The sequence below is a fragment of the Mytilus galloprovincialis genome, chromosome 2 (genome assembly GCF_965363235.1).
Source record: "Mytilus galloprovincialis chromosome 2, xbMytGall1.hap1.1, whole genome shotgun sequence".
Taxonomy (NCBI): domain Eukaryota; kingdom Metazoa; phylum Mollusca; class Bivalvia; order Mytilida; family Mytilidae; genus Mytilus; species Mytilus galloprovincialis.
The window spans coordinates 87,917,692-87,935,439 of NC_134839.1; the positions used below are offsets into that span (position 1 = coordinate 87,917,692).

The window sequence follows — 17,748 nt, forward strand, 5'->3', positions numbered from 1 at the left end:
TTGTGATATTTTGGCTCTCAATAATGACGACTTCAGTATGTATATTAATGAAATTTATCCTGTTGAACTTACTTTAAATAAAGCTAATACTAACAATTGACATTAGCGATTGACATGGTTGAGTAACGAGTCTAGAATTTCGTCATGGTTTTGGTTACATTTGTCATGGTTTAGTTCCAAATTAATACATATTTTGGCACCTTAAAATTGATAGTTTGTTTGAAAGGGATTGTGAAAAATTAAAGTAACACAATTAACTAATTAACTAAAGGGGGAAATATGCCAACTTTGGTGGGCGTAAACGGTAAATCGTACATTCATATAGTTTTGTACCCCGTGTAACGCATTTCAGGGGTCAATGGAAATATCGGGCGTTCCAAAGAGTTATGCCCCTTGGAAACATTAGTTATATTAAAATTGCATTGTTAGCACTCTCAAATGTACTATTCCTGCCAGAATTTTACGAAACTTACATCATAAATTAATATTAGGAATGGCCTGGACGAATTAAAAAATTAGTGCAGATCAATTAATTTTAAAAGATTTGTGTCCCTTAGAAATATGATTATATGGAGAACTACATTTTAAGCGCTCTCATATGTACAATTCATATCCGAATTTTATGAAAGTTAAATCATAGGTTGATATCAGACCATGTCTTGGACTGATTTGAAAATTAAAACAGAAACTTGAGAAAGATTATTTTTTAACTATCTAACTGTTACGTTTTACAACTCTAACTAGACGTCATTAATCATTTCTCACGTATTTATCCCCGTCAGTGTCCACCTAAATAGAAATGATACCGTCTATGATACAATAACTCAACTATAAAACTAAACAAACTATATCGAGAGGACACAAAATAGTCTTCAAACATTCACGGATCAAAATGTTAACCTGGACGACAGTTTAAACTTATTTATTTACTAGTAGTAAGCTTAAAGTGAAATTAATATGAAAATTAATTTCAAAGTGTGGGATTTAAATGTATGAAAGATCACAAGTTCGAATTAGAAATAGGTCCATAATGTCTATTTTTTACGAACGAATAAAAATGATTGTGTTTTTCATATTGTATAAGTGTATTATGCAGTACCACTTAACTCGTTAAACCATTTTTCTTGTATGCCATAAAGTTCCGATAATATCAGAATAAGCTCTGTCGGTTTAGTATTTAGTATGAAAAAATGTACATTATTAAATGTGAATGAAAAATTTGTAAGGGTTCCACGGAACACAGTGTCTCGCCTACTCTTTCTGTTAATCGCAGGCTCAACAAAAATGAGGAAATAAATCAATAAAATATTCCTGTTGATATTATCTTTAAATTGTAAGAAGCTTCTGTCCAAGTTTGGTAAAAATCCAGGATAGTTTATGAATCTAATACTGTTTAAAAACTTTTAACTGCAGACTAAATGTAAAGTCAACTGGAAGAAAACTAAATTTCCTTCTAGATACTAGCTTTTGATCATAAACAAGCTTCTGTCCAAGTTTGGTACAAATCCAAAATAGTATAAGAAAGTTAAATTTTAAAAAGCTGAACTACAGAGTGAATGTGTTGTTTCCTATGAGAAAATCTAAGTCCATTTAAAAGTAAAATACGAAAAAAATGGAATTTTATTTTAACAAAATTTCCTTCTAGATACTAGCTTTTGATCGTTAACAAGCTTCTGTCCAAGTTTGGTACAAATCCAAAATAGTATAAGAAAGTTATTTAAATTTTAAAAAGTTTAACCACAGAGTGAATGTGTTGTTTCCTAGCAGAAAATCTAAGTCCATTTAAAAGTAAAATACGGAAAAATGGAATTTTATATTTACAAAATTTACTTCTGGATACTATCTTATGATCATAAACAAGCTTCTGACCAAGTCTGGTACTAACCCAGGATAGTTTAAGAAAGTTATTAAAATTTTTAAAATTTTAACCACAGAGTGAATGTAATATTTCCTGGCAGAAAAACTAAGTCCATTTAAAAGTAAAATACGGAAAAAATGGAATTTTATTTTTACAAAATTTACTTCTGAATGCTATCGTATGATCATAAACAAGCTTCTGTCCAAGTCTGGTACTAACCCAGGATAGTTTAAGAAAGTTATTAAAATTTTAAAACTTTAACCATAGAGTGAATATTTGTGGACGCCGCCGACGAAGACGACGACGAAGACGACGACGGAATGTAGGATCGCTTAGTCTCGCTTTTTCGAGGCTCGACAAAGATTCAATGATACACGTACTGTTGTGCTTAGTACTAGTATATTTAAACTGTGTACAACCTCGTTTCTGACCCGACAAGGCGAGAAATCACAGACAATAAGATTAATATCGGTAGCAGTGTTCCATTCTGAAATAAATAAAAGAAACCTTTTGTCTTAGGTGTATTTTTTTATTAGTTGTTATTGGCTTGGAATATACCCACAGATCAGTTCTTTCTTTTGTGTTTTTGTTACTTGATTACTTTTCTGTATCGATCTGATCTATTAAGTCCTTTTCAACCTTTTTTTTATAGTTTGTTGTGATGTAACCTGCATGCCCAGATTAAGACAAGGGACTGGTTGTGAGCCCGTAAACATTTAAACCACGTCATATTCTGTATGACATTGTATAAAGTGTACAGTCTGTGATGCACTGGCTGTCGTTTTTTCCTGTATACATGTATCATATTTATTTTTGCTTATTGTTTTGAATATAAGTCAGGCTGTAAGATTTTTTTTTTGAATTGCTTTATCTTTAATTTTGTCGGAGCTTTTAACAACTTGCTAAGAGGTATGAGTTTTGTTAGCATGAGTAACATCAATAATGTGACCTACCATTTACGTTATTTGGTCTAGTGTGGATAGTTGTCTCATTGGAAATCATACTGTATTTACTAATTGTATATTATTATGTGCTTTCTTATGTCATAATTGCCATAATTGAAGTTCATTAATAGATTACTCTAGTGATCTTTATACGTGATTGTTCTATAATTCTGATAATTATAATGATAATATATTAGCTTTACTGTAGACGACTAATTTTCAAGAGCGGTGTATTTTTGCAAGTGGAAGATCATCGTTAATATGTAAATTTCAGATCTACTCGTTTGGGAACAAAACAACAACATAATTAAAAACCAATTGTTCAGAGAACAATTGAAGGTCTTTCCACCAATAAGGATCTATTTTGATATGAAAATATTAAAATTCAGTTGAAAATGTCAGTTCCTATGGCTTAATGATGTATAAATATGAATTTTGAGCAAAGGTCAAAATCTAGAACGTCAAATTTACTGATGACCTTGACCTATATTTCAAGGTCATAAACCAGGGACCCCAAATAAAAAGACCCTAGGTCTGTAATATGTATAGTTAATGAGTTATATCACTTTACGTTTAATTCTTAATGTAGGAGGGGCAAAAACTCCCATTTTATGTCTACACACCCTTTTAACCAAAATATATAAGTTACGACATGTCGCAACTAACAATTTAGTAAAAATAATTTGTCGGTATTTTATAAGGTTAATGAAAATTAGTGAAAATAGGCCAAAATCAAAATTTAGAATATGACCTTGACCTTTGACCTTTACCTAATTTTCATTTTTTTGGACCAATGATCTCAAAACAAAAGACCCTAGGTCTCTATCACTTATGGTTTTCCAGTTTAAAATACATTTCAAAATTTCAAATACAAAAGGGGAACTAACTCTAATATGGAGTCTCTATACGGCTTCGGTCAAAATAAAACAGAACATCCTGAGGATGTAACGAGCAATTTGGTAAAATAAATTTTTCGTAATCTTTTATGGTTGCGAAGGAGTAGTGGCCACAAGAAAAACAGTGTTTGGGGAGATAACTCTTACAACGTAAAGTATTTGGTTACGCAGTGGTCAGTTTTAAAAGTGCATACGCTTTACGATATCATATTCCAAATATCTAAGCGACATCTTTTGAAACATCAATACTACGCAAGAAAAGAATTAGGCGGAAGAATAAAAAAAAAAATAATAATAATAATAATCAGAAGAAATCCAATAGATCTTTCCACGGAAAGGTGGAAAGACCTAATAAAATAGCGACACTGTATTGACTCAAAAAGGATAGAATGGGTTTAACACGAAAACAAATATCAGCGAAAATATTGTTTATTTTAATCGTAACACTTCCATCTTTCACGATAGGAATCACATAACTGAACCATGTCGAACATGAACTAAACCAAGACACTAATGAACCAAACCATGACACAGAATTTTCTGTAATCTTCAATTGTGTGCAAATGTGGGTGTTTTTAGGAATAATTGACGGTAGATATATACCATAACGAAACAGACAGTAAAAAAATAACTGTACGTTATGCATTACTAACGAGCAACAACTTATGAATTTTGACATACGTAAGCATTATTCTGTGTCAAATTATAACTATATGATGAAAAATTTAATGTACTAGCATTTAAGCAGTTAACAAAGATACTTACCCGCTTGATTTCACATTCAGAGGTTCCTTTAGCGAAAAAAAACCCGAATGTTTATGTTTTGTCATTGATTGTTAATAAAAACTCTTAACACAACCATGTCTAACTTAACCAAACTATGACAAAATCACTGTACTAAACGCCCCTCGATATGACGACCTTTCTACCCGTGATAATGTTCGATAATGAAAATTTATATATTTTTTATATACATAATACCCGATACAATTTTTATATTATAGAAAGTATGATATTTAAGTTTTCGATGTTTTACAATGACACATTGAAATTTATTTAAAATTTGGAAACATTACCGTTATTGGTGATTTAAAAGGCTGAGTTTGGGTAATGGACCATATATCACCTTTTACAAAACAGATTACACGGAGAATTACTGCACAAACTTGACTATCTAATAGAGTATACTGTGGATGTACCGTTACATTCTAGATTTACTGAAGATTTAAAAGCACCGAACTGTTTTGGTAGACGCATATTAATTTGTGTAAACCAACTGGCCAGACGATTTGTAAAGGACGTTTCGGTGACTCAAGTACACAGTAAACATTTCAATTTTAAAAGAAATGGTTGTAGTGTTATAACATACTGATATCTCTTAACTCATTTTTAATTGTTAGGAATTTTACAAATTTATCATGTCATGATCCATTATTTATAGGTTTGTTTTATGACCGATAACTGTATGTCATTTGAGACAATAAAGTATAGTGGGATACGATGGAAAGATGAGTTCAGGGAATGTGAATAAAGATCTACTTTAGTGTCCTGTTTTAGAAAATAAAAGATTATATATGAATATATAAATTACTTAAATAAGGTTAACAAAATGTTTAAAAGCCTCCAAAATAAATCAAAATTAATGTGGTTAATGTCATCTGAGGATAATGTTATAATTAAAAAAGTAAGCTTCTTATTGTGTACTTTATCCAAGGAGAGAAATTTAATTCTAGAAACAATTTAGTCACCGGTAGTTTGTCCATATATACGTTTTATTCCTGTGGAAATTGTTCTGTTGAAAAAGACTTGATTTTGTTTAATTGATAGATAATCAATGTAATCAATATGTAATCACTTGTATGAAATTGAACTTAATTGTACTGCTCAAATTATTGGGCGTCATAATTGACAATAGAAAACTTTGTATTGTATTGTATACATAACGCACATAAATTCGAAGAACTGCAAGAAAGTATTACAGAAGATGCTGATGCTTTTCATAACGATGTGAATAAAATGAATGTTGTTTTGACAAATATTTAAATAAAAATATACACATAAAGAAGAGGAACACTGTGATAATTAAACCGAGAACGAATTCGGACTTTAAACGAAACAAATCATGAATAACAGCCGATTGTAAATTACTATATAAGAACTATAGACATGCACTTATCCATCTGAACAAAAAATCAATCCTAGAAAAATAGACTGAAACTGAACTTAGATAAACCACAAATACAAAGCTATGGAGAATAAACTGAAGTGTAATTATAGAAACAAGCAAAAGTTAAACTCAATGAGAAAATCGAATTCGAAACGGGTTTTTTTTTCCGAAAATTTAAAAATCGCAAAACAAAACTGTTTCAAGTAACATTTCAATAGAACAATTTGTTCATTACTTAAAAATCTGATGTCTAAATTTGCCAATGATACCAGTACTGAGGATCAGGAAAATGGTGGTAAATCGTGTATATTTAAAAAATTAGACAGAAATTTCACCGAAAACTAACTTGAAGAAAATATAAGAAAATTAAGCAAGAATAAATCTCTAGAAGTGGGGACTATTGTGGCCGAATAAATTATTGAAAGCAAGCCAGTATTATTACCTTTACTGTGTTAGCTTTTTATTGTAACTTTGTACACTGGATTCTTCCAAGAACTTTGGGTGAAAAGTACATTAGTGCCTTTATCAAAATAAAGTTCCGGTTAATGATCATGGAAATCATCAATGTCTCTTATAGGAAATCTTTTAACAGCTACTATCAATACCAGACTGCTAAAATGGAGCGATGAACACTGTATTGTCTCATACGCACAATTCGGATTAATACCTTGTCACGGAACTCAATATTTACATAGACTCTAATCTCTTTTTTTTACAACTAAATATTCTTTATTCTTCAAATTGCTTGTTACAACTTAACTTCATTGTCCAAGCTTCAATAAAGAATCCCTGTGAAATGCTTTCTGAGTATCCAGGAAAATACACAGAATATAATAAAATATAAACATTATTTTTTTTTCCATCAATTAAATCAATCTTTTTAACTTAATGAAAAATACATTTTGAGATACTTTTTTGTTCTCATTCATAAACCTTCGTAGTTCCTTTATAAACATAGCATACACATCTAAAAATTTCAGTTTAATTTTGCTCGGATACATAGTACGACTTGTAAATACAAAAAACCTAGTATTGTCAAGAAATAATTAAAACCGTTATACCCTTGATCTGATATTTTGTATCCAAATACTATACGTTTTGCTAATAGAATGAAATTCAAAACAGTGTAGCTGTGGCCATTGATTGACACATTAAAATCATCCATTGACTGGGACAATTTACGTGAACGTTTGTCTGTAACGACCACTGTTCACGACGTACCTATGATAGACATTTAAACTGTGGGGTCACCTAAGGTTTCTTAACGCCTTTAATTATAAAATAATTCGAAAAATTAATCAGGAATAACCTTTGTGTTTTGATTTATATAATTGATATAAATCAAAATATCGTGTTATTTCTGATTAATTTTTCGAATTATTTTATTTAGGTGTTGAGAACCTTTGGTGACCCCATAGTTTAAGTGTCTTTAAAAAGTACATAGTGAGCATTGGTCGTTACATACAAACGTTCACCTAAATTGTCCCAGTCAATGGATGATTTTAATGTGTCAATCAATGGCCACAGCTACACTCTTTTGAATTTCATTCTATCTTGTTTTGAAAATTAATTTTTGCCAGAAGATAATGTACTTTCTCCCAAAAAAATCTTTCAAAAATGAACATGTATAGGCCGTACGGTGACCTATAGTTGTTAATGTCTGTGTCATTTTGGTCTTTTGTGGATAGTTGTATCATTGGCAATCATACCACATCTTCTTTTTTATATGTAATAAAGAAATGCAAATAATCTTCTTCTTTTGTTTTACAAAAAATGCATTTATCGTTCTCAGATATTTTCCACTTTAATAGTAGCTGCTTTGTAGGAATAATATACTGAAGCAGTTTCCATCTGAAAATTTTTAACTTACTTTCCTTTAAAATTTTAAATATAAAATCGTATACAAATGACATATGTGGTACGTATTCTAATTTTAAATATCTTGTCCAAATGTTGATACCGATTGGCTTTATATATTTTTTATCTACTAAAGTTTTATAGAATATTTTATTGTTGATATCTTTTGTTTCAATTTGTTTATTTTGCCATCTTAATTTAACCTTACATATATTGATTATACTCTTAACGGAGTTTTCTTTTTTTTAAACTTGCATCCATTCTTTTGGGATGCAGGATTTTAACATACACTCTAATCTCAGTAGACCCGGCTTCCTCCAACTCACTTTTAGACTTAAACTACGAAGTTAAAATACAGTCATCTCAGTACCAGAATATATGACAAACGAGACGATATTAATTTTGAAATTACCGATGTTCAGCATCTTAGCAGCACGTGCTTAGTAGCATATACCAACTTCACCTGTATATGATATATACATTCCCCAATTTATTCGGTATTCAAGAGCTTGCAACTACTACTTAGACTTTTTAAAATGTCACCAGTGTCTAAGCAGAAAGTTGATGAAAAAGGGTTATGACAAAGAACGTCTTGTTCTTTAAAAAAAAATTATCGGAAGGAACCAAGACTGTGTTGATAAATATTTCGTATAAAAAAAATACACGATGGTCTTGAAGTATAGATTTAGGATATTGACTTTGTTTATTATCTTGTTAACGTGTTATAGTATTCTTTTATTTGTCTTTATGAATATTACTTTAACTGTTAGTCCATTTGTGGTGATATCCCCGTCATTGTGTTATTGTTCTATGATAAATGTTGTATTCTTGTCTTTCATTTTTGCTTTGTCTTTATGTCTTTTTGTGTTTCTTTTATACATATGACGTTGCTTTGTACTTATACATCACGTAATTGTAATATTGTACTTTGGTAAATATTTGCATTTTTTTAAAAATTTTTGCTTGTGTGCTTTGTCTATATGCCTTTTTGTCCGTCTATATTGCATGTATTTTAGTTTTTGTGGTGGTTAAGATTATAATACCAAGTTGACTGCTGTGCCCCTATTTTTGTCGTTTTTGTCTATTGTATCTGTTTGTTTTGTTAACATATAAGTGACAATATAGTGTACTTTAATGTAACTGTCATACAAATCAGAGGTTTAGCTGGCTATAAAACTATAGTTTATCCGCCATTGTATACATAAGAACATGTCTGTGCCAAATCAGCAATATGACAGTTGTTATCAATTCGTTTGATGTGTTTGAGCTTTCGATTTTGCCGTTTGATTGGGTACTTTCCGTTTTAATTTTTCATCGGAGTTCAGTATTTTTGTGATTTAACTTTTTGCTAAATCTAATAAAACCAATCTATTCTAACTTTGAATCATGTGTTTAACATGAGCGATTTTTTTTTCTTCAGTTTTGTAATTGTGACATTGGTCTAATGCAAGGAGAATCCTTATCACCTTCTTTAAATACTATATATGTCTATGACACTGAAACAAAGCTGATAAAACAGGGTTGTCAAATATGTGACATGAGAATGCTCAACCTTAATTCATTAATGCATTCTTACGTTAATGTTATTTTCAGCGAAAAAATACATGATCTTCAAAATAATTAAAGATGTTGTTCAAAATGGGTATAATTTGCATATAAATATGATAAAAACTAAGATTGTTGCTTTTAGAAACAGCGGTGTTAGTAAAAATGGTTCATTAATAGATAGAATATTGAGTCATGCGATGAATTTATATATTTAGGTATGCTGTTAAATAAATAATAAATTAAAATAATGGTACTTTTACTTAAACTCAGAAAATGTTGTCAAATCAAGGTGAAAAAGTTGTTTTCACATAATTTAGTAATATTCAAGAATACAGACACTGTTTTCTTAATTTGATGTATATGTTTCAAGCATAGTGAAATATGGTAGCGAAGATTGGGGATATCATTAAGCAATTTACATTGGAACTCTTCACTTATACTTTTTAATGCAGATTTTGAAATTAACAAGAATGCTACAAATCACATGGTGTATTTCGAACTAGGTAGCGTTCCATTGTTTGTATATATGTCCTGTAAAATGGCGGAAATTTGGTGTCAACTGTTAAACCCTGCCAATTGTATTCTGGACAATTGTTATGCAGAAATGATGGAGGGTAACAATGTAAAAAGTAAAAATGAATTGAATTGACTTAAGTCGTGCACGGTTGACACACACTGTTTTAAATGTAAATGTTTTTTACAGCTGATTTCAAACAGCGTGTTACTGATAGATTTATATCCGAAGCAATGTCATTTTTATGAGTCTTATAAATGTCAGTTTTACAAATACATATATGACAGTCATGGTTTGCAATTGTATATTAGTTGACTTGTTATTTTTAGATTGATAAACAAGAACCGTATACATGCACATAATTTAAACATTGAATCTGGAAGGTTTTTAAATAGAAATTAAATTGAGAATGGAAATGGGGAATGTGCCAAAGAGACAACAACCCGACCATAGAAAAAACAACAGCAGAAGGTCACCAATAGGTCTTCAATTTAGCGAGAAATTCCCGCACCCGGAGGCGTCCTTCAGCTGGCCCCTAAACAAATATATACTAGTTCAGTGATAATGAACGCCATACTAATTTCCAAATTGTACACAAGAAACTAAAATTAAAATAATACAAGACTAACAAAGGCCAGAGGCTCCTGACTTCGGACAGGCGCAAAAATGCGGCGGGGTTAAACATGTTTGTGAGATCTCAACCCTCCCCTTTACCTCTAGCCAATGTAGAAAAGTAAACGCATAACAATACGCACATTAAAATTCAGTTCAAGAGAAGTCCGAGTCTTTTGTCAGAAGATGTAACCAAAGAAAATAAACAAAATGATAATAATACATAAATAACAACAGACTACTAGAACATGTAATGTGTGCAACTATAATCCTGCTGAAGTTTAATATTGAAGTTTAATATCATTTTATTATGGCATGTATTGGATACAAAGATATTCGTATGACGTATACTATTAAACCTTATTATTAGAGAAATCCATCAGTATTTAAACTTATATAATTGTTATCTGTTCGTAATATAAAAGAATTTAATAATTTTGCAGAAAAAAAAACGTAATCTTTGAATGTGTATATCATACTTCATTTAAGATTGTTAAACTATGTTAATTAGATTTGTTTTAAATTGTATGAATTGTACGATAATGAATGATATTATAGTACTATTGGATGCTTACTATATTTTAATGTTATATTTATTGTACTTTATACCTATGAGCCTTATTGCTGTTGTTGAATATATATAAAAACTCTATACTAACACTGACAGTATGTTCCGTAGTAACCAGACGGACAGGAACAGTACCAACTGGAGCCAGATATAACACAGTATCCGCCATTTCTACATTGTATACTGGTGCAAGGTGTAGCTAGAAAAATAAAAGGACTAAAAATAAACTAAATGAAAAAATATACTTGATCTTTGGTTATTGAATAGTACGATCAATGAATAAAATATTCTCTAAGCTCAATGTAATGAGTATGATGCATAAAACATTAAAGTAAATTTCACTAAGAGAAGGGAGAGTTTGAAAATAAATAATAATGTGAAAAATTAGTCCCCCCCCTTTTTTTACGCAAATTATATTTATCCCATAAATTTTGATAAATTTGTTTTAAAATTATAATAAACATCAAATAACTTAATTTGATCCAACAAAGCAGTTTTCTGATTTCACAAGACAAATGAACTTGCAAAAAACTGAGAGTAAAAGCTTAGGAAAAACCTTGTCAACGATTACTTTTTGGACAATATCGGCCTTTTTAGTGCGTTTTACAATTAGGATCTAATACAATATCCAATGTACTTGTTGTTATTTGTCACATTGAAACTTCAGAGTAATGAGGCATTTCGATATCATTTTGAAACAAAATTGAATATCACATGCAATTTTTTAAGTATTCTTTTATGGAAATATAAGAAGATGAATTTGTTTTGTACTATGTCGTTGTCATGCTGTCTCGCTGGCTTGTTGTCGTGATATCGATTATTCATATTCTACAGCAAGTAATTTAGAGAAGACGTTACTAAATTGAAAAACTTGTGTCTAATCCATTTCTCATTTCTGAACAATAAAATATGTTTAAACTAATCAAATCCTTGGTTATATTTCATAAAGACCTTAGTAATTTGTACGATGAAACTCATTAAAATTTGTAAACAGCAATTTGTCAATGTAAATTATGCACGTAAACGAGTGGTTCGTTAAATACGATCATGATGTTTCAGAGAGTTTTGATTAACTGGATACTTGAATATTCAGGATCATATCATTGGGTGGAGTGATGTTTTGTTAGAGACAAATTAAACATTTTTTATGCATCAATCAATTAGTAAGAAAATTATTATTCATTTGGAAGATAATCCTTTAATTGCTAATTCACACGATTCATTGCAATTAAGAATTGAATGCTTCTTTTTGTAACTTTATTGGGGTGTAAAGCGTTGACCGAAGTACATTTTGTATGAAGCGCGCAAGCGCTTCATTCTAAAAATGTGCGCACGGTCAACGTTTTTACAACCCTATGAAGTTACAAAAAGAAGCATTCAATACTTATAATTACATTGTTTAGCTAGTATCATGAAAACACGATTTACATCAAGTTTTTCATTTAATTTACCTGTGCACTTTATTATGGGACCTCGTGTCATCATGAATGAGAAGTTTTATTGTGTAATGCAACTGCTTAAGGAATAACACGTGATGTGCAGTTAGCCAATCAGAATAACGTATTATAATGAAACATACATCTAATGTAATTATTTATTAAGATAGAGCAATAAACTACGTAGTGGAACACTTCAATTAAATATCAAAGTCGGTAAATATACCAATACTCCAAGAGTATTACGGTTATGTCTTTGTTATAACATGAACGTTGTTGAAGACGAATATCATTTTATTTTAGTCTGTCCTATATACAGACCGGTAATGGCTTTTGGCAAAGTATTTATAAACTAGATCATTTGTTAAAACCTGCCTATTAAATTCTGACTATAAAATTGTGTTATTATCTAAAGGCAGCATGGAAAATGAAATGTCAAATAATTACTTAACAATGTATCATGCGTGTTCTCTGTTATTTATCATTGTTTTATATATGTAATATATGTTTTGATTGCCATAGCATGTTTATGCTTTTTGCATATAAACTCGTTCCTTAATTCATTCATTCAGTAAGTCAACAACCCAGACGTTCTATGATGATCCAGATATTAGTGAGAAACAGTATTTTAACATTTTTTCATTACACGGTGTGTCTGAAAATCTATTAAAGATGCTTATATTTTCAAAAAGTTTAAATACCGTGTCGAAAAATCTAAAATTTAAAATTGATACTATAAGTCAGAAGAGCATAAGTTAAGAAAAAAGATAAGCTAAAACTATTTATAGGTTATGGCGCCCTTTTTGAGATATTAGTTATTTTTGTAAATGGCGGGAAGAGACTGACTCGCACTTTACCTATATTTGCATTGATATTATTTTGGTTCCTTATTTATTTAGAATTTGATTAAATTTTTGTAAAATGGGTTTAAGAGGGCAAAATATTTTACCCTGTATCGTAGTACAAGCCAAGGAGTCCGAACATCTAACACAAATTCTTAAACCTGACCTAGTCCAAAAATTGTACTTTCGACCACAATTATGTGATTTTCAATAGATACAAGTTTGCACACTGTTATAACCTACACTAATATCGTATAAATATTTTGTTTGGTAGGTCCATCTTGACACTAGTATGATGTTTTTTTTTTTTTTTTTTTTTTATAAAAATCCATTACTAAATAGTCCACTATTCGGATACATAGCTATACCTGAAATACTTACGACCCCTAACCCTACCCCCTCTCCTCAGACACAGATACAATGGCATTGTTCCTTGTATTATAAAACATGTTCCATGCAGTATTTAGTCATATATGAATTTGTATACAGAGTACTTACATTGACAGATTGTTCCATAGTACCCACTTGGACATGTGCATGTGTATCTATTCACTCCATTACGGCATGTTCCAGAGTTTAAACATGGGGTAGAGTCGCATGGTACATCTAAACATATCAATAAAAGACTACAAACATTTGAAATTGAAAGAAAAAAGACGTATTAAAATTGGATGGATTATTGAAAAACGAAGAAATTTGATGGAATCTGTTGCAGCCTTGATTTATTGTTCAATTTGACAAATGAATCAACATATTAACAGTTATATTTTTATTATTTACTTTAGTAAGAGGACATAATCTAACAAGGAACCATGAAAATACAGGAATATAAATCTGCTATTAGGAAGAAGGATGCAATCGATAAATGCACAGATTGAATAATTGTTTTGTTATCTAACGCGAGAGTACCCAAATTGCACATATTTTGACAGTTTTTTAACCTGCGTTTAATTATGCTTCAGACAAAAGTTTTTATGTTGTGTATATTTTGTAGATGTATCTTTATTTACTATATGGTTTCACCAATCTAAATTTGAATCCATATGGAATCATAGAAAAATTGGCCTGAACTGACCTCTAAACCATCAATGATTCTGTAATGAGGAGTACCCAAATTGCATCCATGCTAACACTAACATTGTCAAAAGTCAAATAACAGAGCCTTTTATTTAATTTCTTCAAATGTTTTGAACAATTGGATATAAGTCCATGCTTACTCTTAATTTTTTTTTAAGAAATGGATACTTGTAACGCATTGTATTTGCTTATTTTAAAAAGATGACGTTTTAATGACGTCGCATGGCGACGTTTATGTATATTTTGCTTTTTCAGTGAACACTTCATCTGTTGATAAATACTGTGAACGTTTTATTTGCACCTGTCTAAAGTCAGGAATCTGATGTTCAGTACTTGTCGTTTGTTGATGTGGTTCATACTAGTTTCCCGTTTTTTATATAGATTTTACCGTTGGTTTTTACTAATATCATTTCAGTTCACAGTACAGAAAGTTCATTGTCAACAAATAAATTTGTTTGTTAAATTAGATATTTCCTAGCATACACCATAGAGTTTGACAACATTATGATTTGTCGTTGGTTGACACAAGTATGTTTAGTTTGCAAATATCTTACCAAATGTAACACACACATATTGGTTGTATGAAGCTTCTACACAGTATGTGTTTTCTTGGCATGGGTTTGGATAGCAACGATTTACCTCCTGTCGAAGAAATACAATTTTAAACATCGCAAAGGTGTTTGTTAAGATATTCCATGTTAACTGCTATTTCATTTTGTCCATTCTAGTGACCTTTTTGGGGGTCTTTATTACTATTATATGAGCAATACAAATCATTGTTGTAGTTTGCCTTTTATTAGATAGTACAATGTATAATTATACCTTGCTTAGAATGAATTAAATTTCGGTTTTAAAAATAGATACAGATATATGCAACTGAATATTTTGATAAGGCAAACTGTTTTAAATTATTTTGAATTAACACACACTTATCTAAAATTTAGAAATTAGATTTAAATTTTTATCCAAAATGTTGGATTTCCAAAAAATTACAACTGCTTATTACAAGAATATGACAGTTGATATCCATTCGTTGAATGTGTGCTGAGCTTTTGATTTTGCCATTTGCTTCGAGAATGTAATTTAAGAATTTTCATCGGAGTTCGGTACTTTTGTTTTTATACTTTTACATGTATAAAGTATGATAATGTGTTATTTTCAAAGAATTTGCAAATTATACAAAATAACTACCGCAAACATTGACGTATCTAAAACAGGGGTAAAGCAAATTCAAATGATTTTTTTCAGATAATAAGTTGTAGCAAAACATTTGATAGTTACCTGCGTCCACCCGGAAATATTTGTAAAATATTCTCCATTCCTGTATAAGAGTTTATCATCAGGGTAGGAAATAGACAGCATCTCACAAGTAATTCCGTCTCGTATGTAATTTACACCATTACAACCTTTGTATGCAATGCAATCTTTGACGCACATTTTAGGTCCAAGTTTGTCTTTCGCAATTATAACATAGGAGTCCATATGCCTGTTTGTCTGAAAGTTTCCTCCGGTTATATTAAACCCAAGTATCATTGTTGGAAAACTATATAAAATCATAGGTATTATCATATAAATCATTTTAACAAATACTTTCAACCTTTACTACAATATTTCCACAAACGTCTGTTCTGGCAATGGGTTTGAATATTTGTCAATTCTTCAAGTGATTTAAAACATAATGAACTGCATTAATTGTGATATGACAATTAAGTTAAACAATGCAACAAGTTCATCTGCAACTTGAAAATAAATAAATGTATAGTCTTTCATATTAATGTCAGATAGCAATCAACTTTATAATTGGAAAAGCTAATTGATAATAATTCATTAGAATATAATACCTAATCTGTTACGCTATTTGACAAATTGTACATGTCAAATACGTTTATCCACCGAATCAGATAACATCCAATAAAACAAAGTACAGTAAAAATGCGAACAATGGTTGCAAAAAAAAATAAAAGCAACACTTGGTAATTCTCATGTGTCCGAAACGCTTTAGTGGATTTAGCATCACCAGAAACCATCAAAGCCAAATATTTTGTAGCCAAGGATATTTGTTTGAAGCGAAACAGTTGAAATCTATATGACCAAGAAGGACTTAAATATAATTGCCAAATCTTTCTATGCTTTACTTTTCATAAGGGAGTTGAAATCATACTTTCTGAATTATTTATAAATTTATAAACGTAAACGCTTGAAAAGTATGTGATTCTTCATCATCACAGTTTTAATGTCAGTGCACATACTTCGCTAATATTGCCTTTCATAATGGCATAGCTTGCTAGTTGTTTTTTTGTTTTTTTTTTTTGTATTTTTTGCGCTAACTGAAACTTCTTAGTTCACTGGTATGTCCTTTGAACTTCAAGTATTGTTTTTCTGTTAATTGCATATTATTTCATAATGTTTGAAGCTTATCTTTTCAAAATTGCTTTTTCACCTTAAGCCGTATTTTTGATGATCCACTGGTATTGAAAAGACTGGAATTTTATCTTTCATCTCCTTAATTAGGACATCACAGAGTTCAGTGTATATATTATGTATATTTTACTGGGTTTCTCTAGTTTGTTCAATGTGATATCATCATTTTTCAATGCTAGTTTACACTTATCAAAGAAAACATATCGTCTGTCACCAAAACTGATTGATCTGGAAGTTTGCTACGTTCACCAAGGAAGTTGAAAAGATTTTTCAATATTTCAAGTGTATCAGTAAACATATATGTTACTATAATATATGTAACGTGTACACACGGTAAGTGTGTCTGTTTCCATTAAGGATGAGTTCGTTACCAGTTTGATACTGGATCCAAAATGTATTATTTATAAAATATACATCAAGTAATCTGTATTCATATATTAACGTCAATGAACCAAAATATGTACAACTGCTCTTTACGTTCAAATAAACTATCTACAATTATTCTACTTCAAATATATAAAACTGGTAAAATTTTGTAATATTACAAATGTGTCCTGGGTCAGGAACAATTTTGTCCTCTTGGCACAACTATGTTCCTTACAAGTTGGTCACACAGATCCATACTTGTCCTATAAATGTTGGTATCCTTCAAGCTACTACTTGTCTTAATGGTACATTGTGGTACCCTACAAGTTGGTCACATAGATCCATACTTGTCCTGTACGGTTAACTTCATACTTGACAAACAACAGTTGAACAAGTCTAAAGAACAGGCACCAACATTGTTCTTTGTTGCATTGCATCATGAATGCAATTTTTTATATTAGAGAATATTAACAGGCACCAACCTGTTCTTTATTACACTTAGTGATAGATTTATATAAGAGACAAAAGAGGGATGAAAGATACCAAAAGGACGGTCAAACTCATAAATCCAAAACAACTGACAACGCCATGGCTAAAAACGAAAAAGACAAACAAACAACAGCACACATGACACAACATAGA

General features: G+C 30.4%; 1 protein-coding gene across 1 annotated transcript in view; it reads right to left on the minus strand.

Moving 5' to 3' along the window:
* Positions 1–15,928, minus strand: part of LOC143062450 (uncharacterized) — a 28,110-nt gene extending 12,182 nt beyond the window's left edge. Inside the window, exons 1-4 of the mRNA XM_076234140.1 lie at positions 15,601–15,928; positions 14,874–14,961; positions 13,741–13,848; positions 11,056–11,163 (exon numbers count right to left, since the gene is read on the minus strand). Coding sequence (XP_076090255.1) covers positions 11,056–11,163; positions 13,741–13,848; positions 14,874–14,961; positions 15,601–15,897 — 601 coding nt within the window. The 5' untranslated portion in view covers positions 15,898–15,928. The remainder of the gene's footprint in view (positions 1–11,055; positions 11,164–13,740; positions 13,849–14,873; positions 14,962–15,600) is intronic.
* Between the last annotated feature and the right edge of the window lie 1,820 nt (positions 15,929–17,748).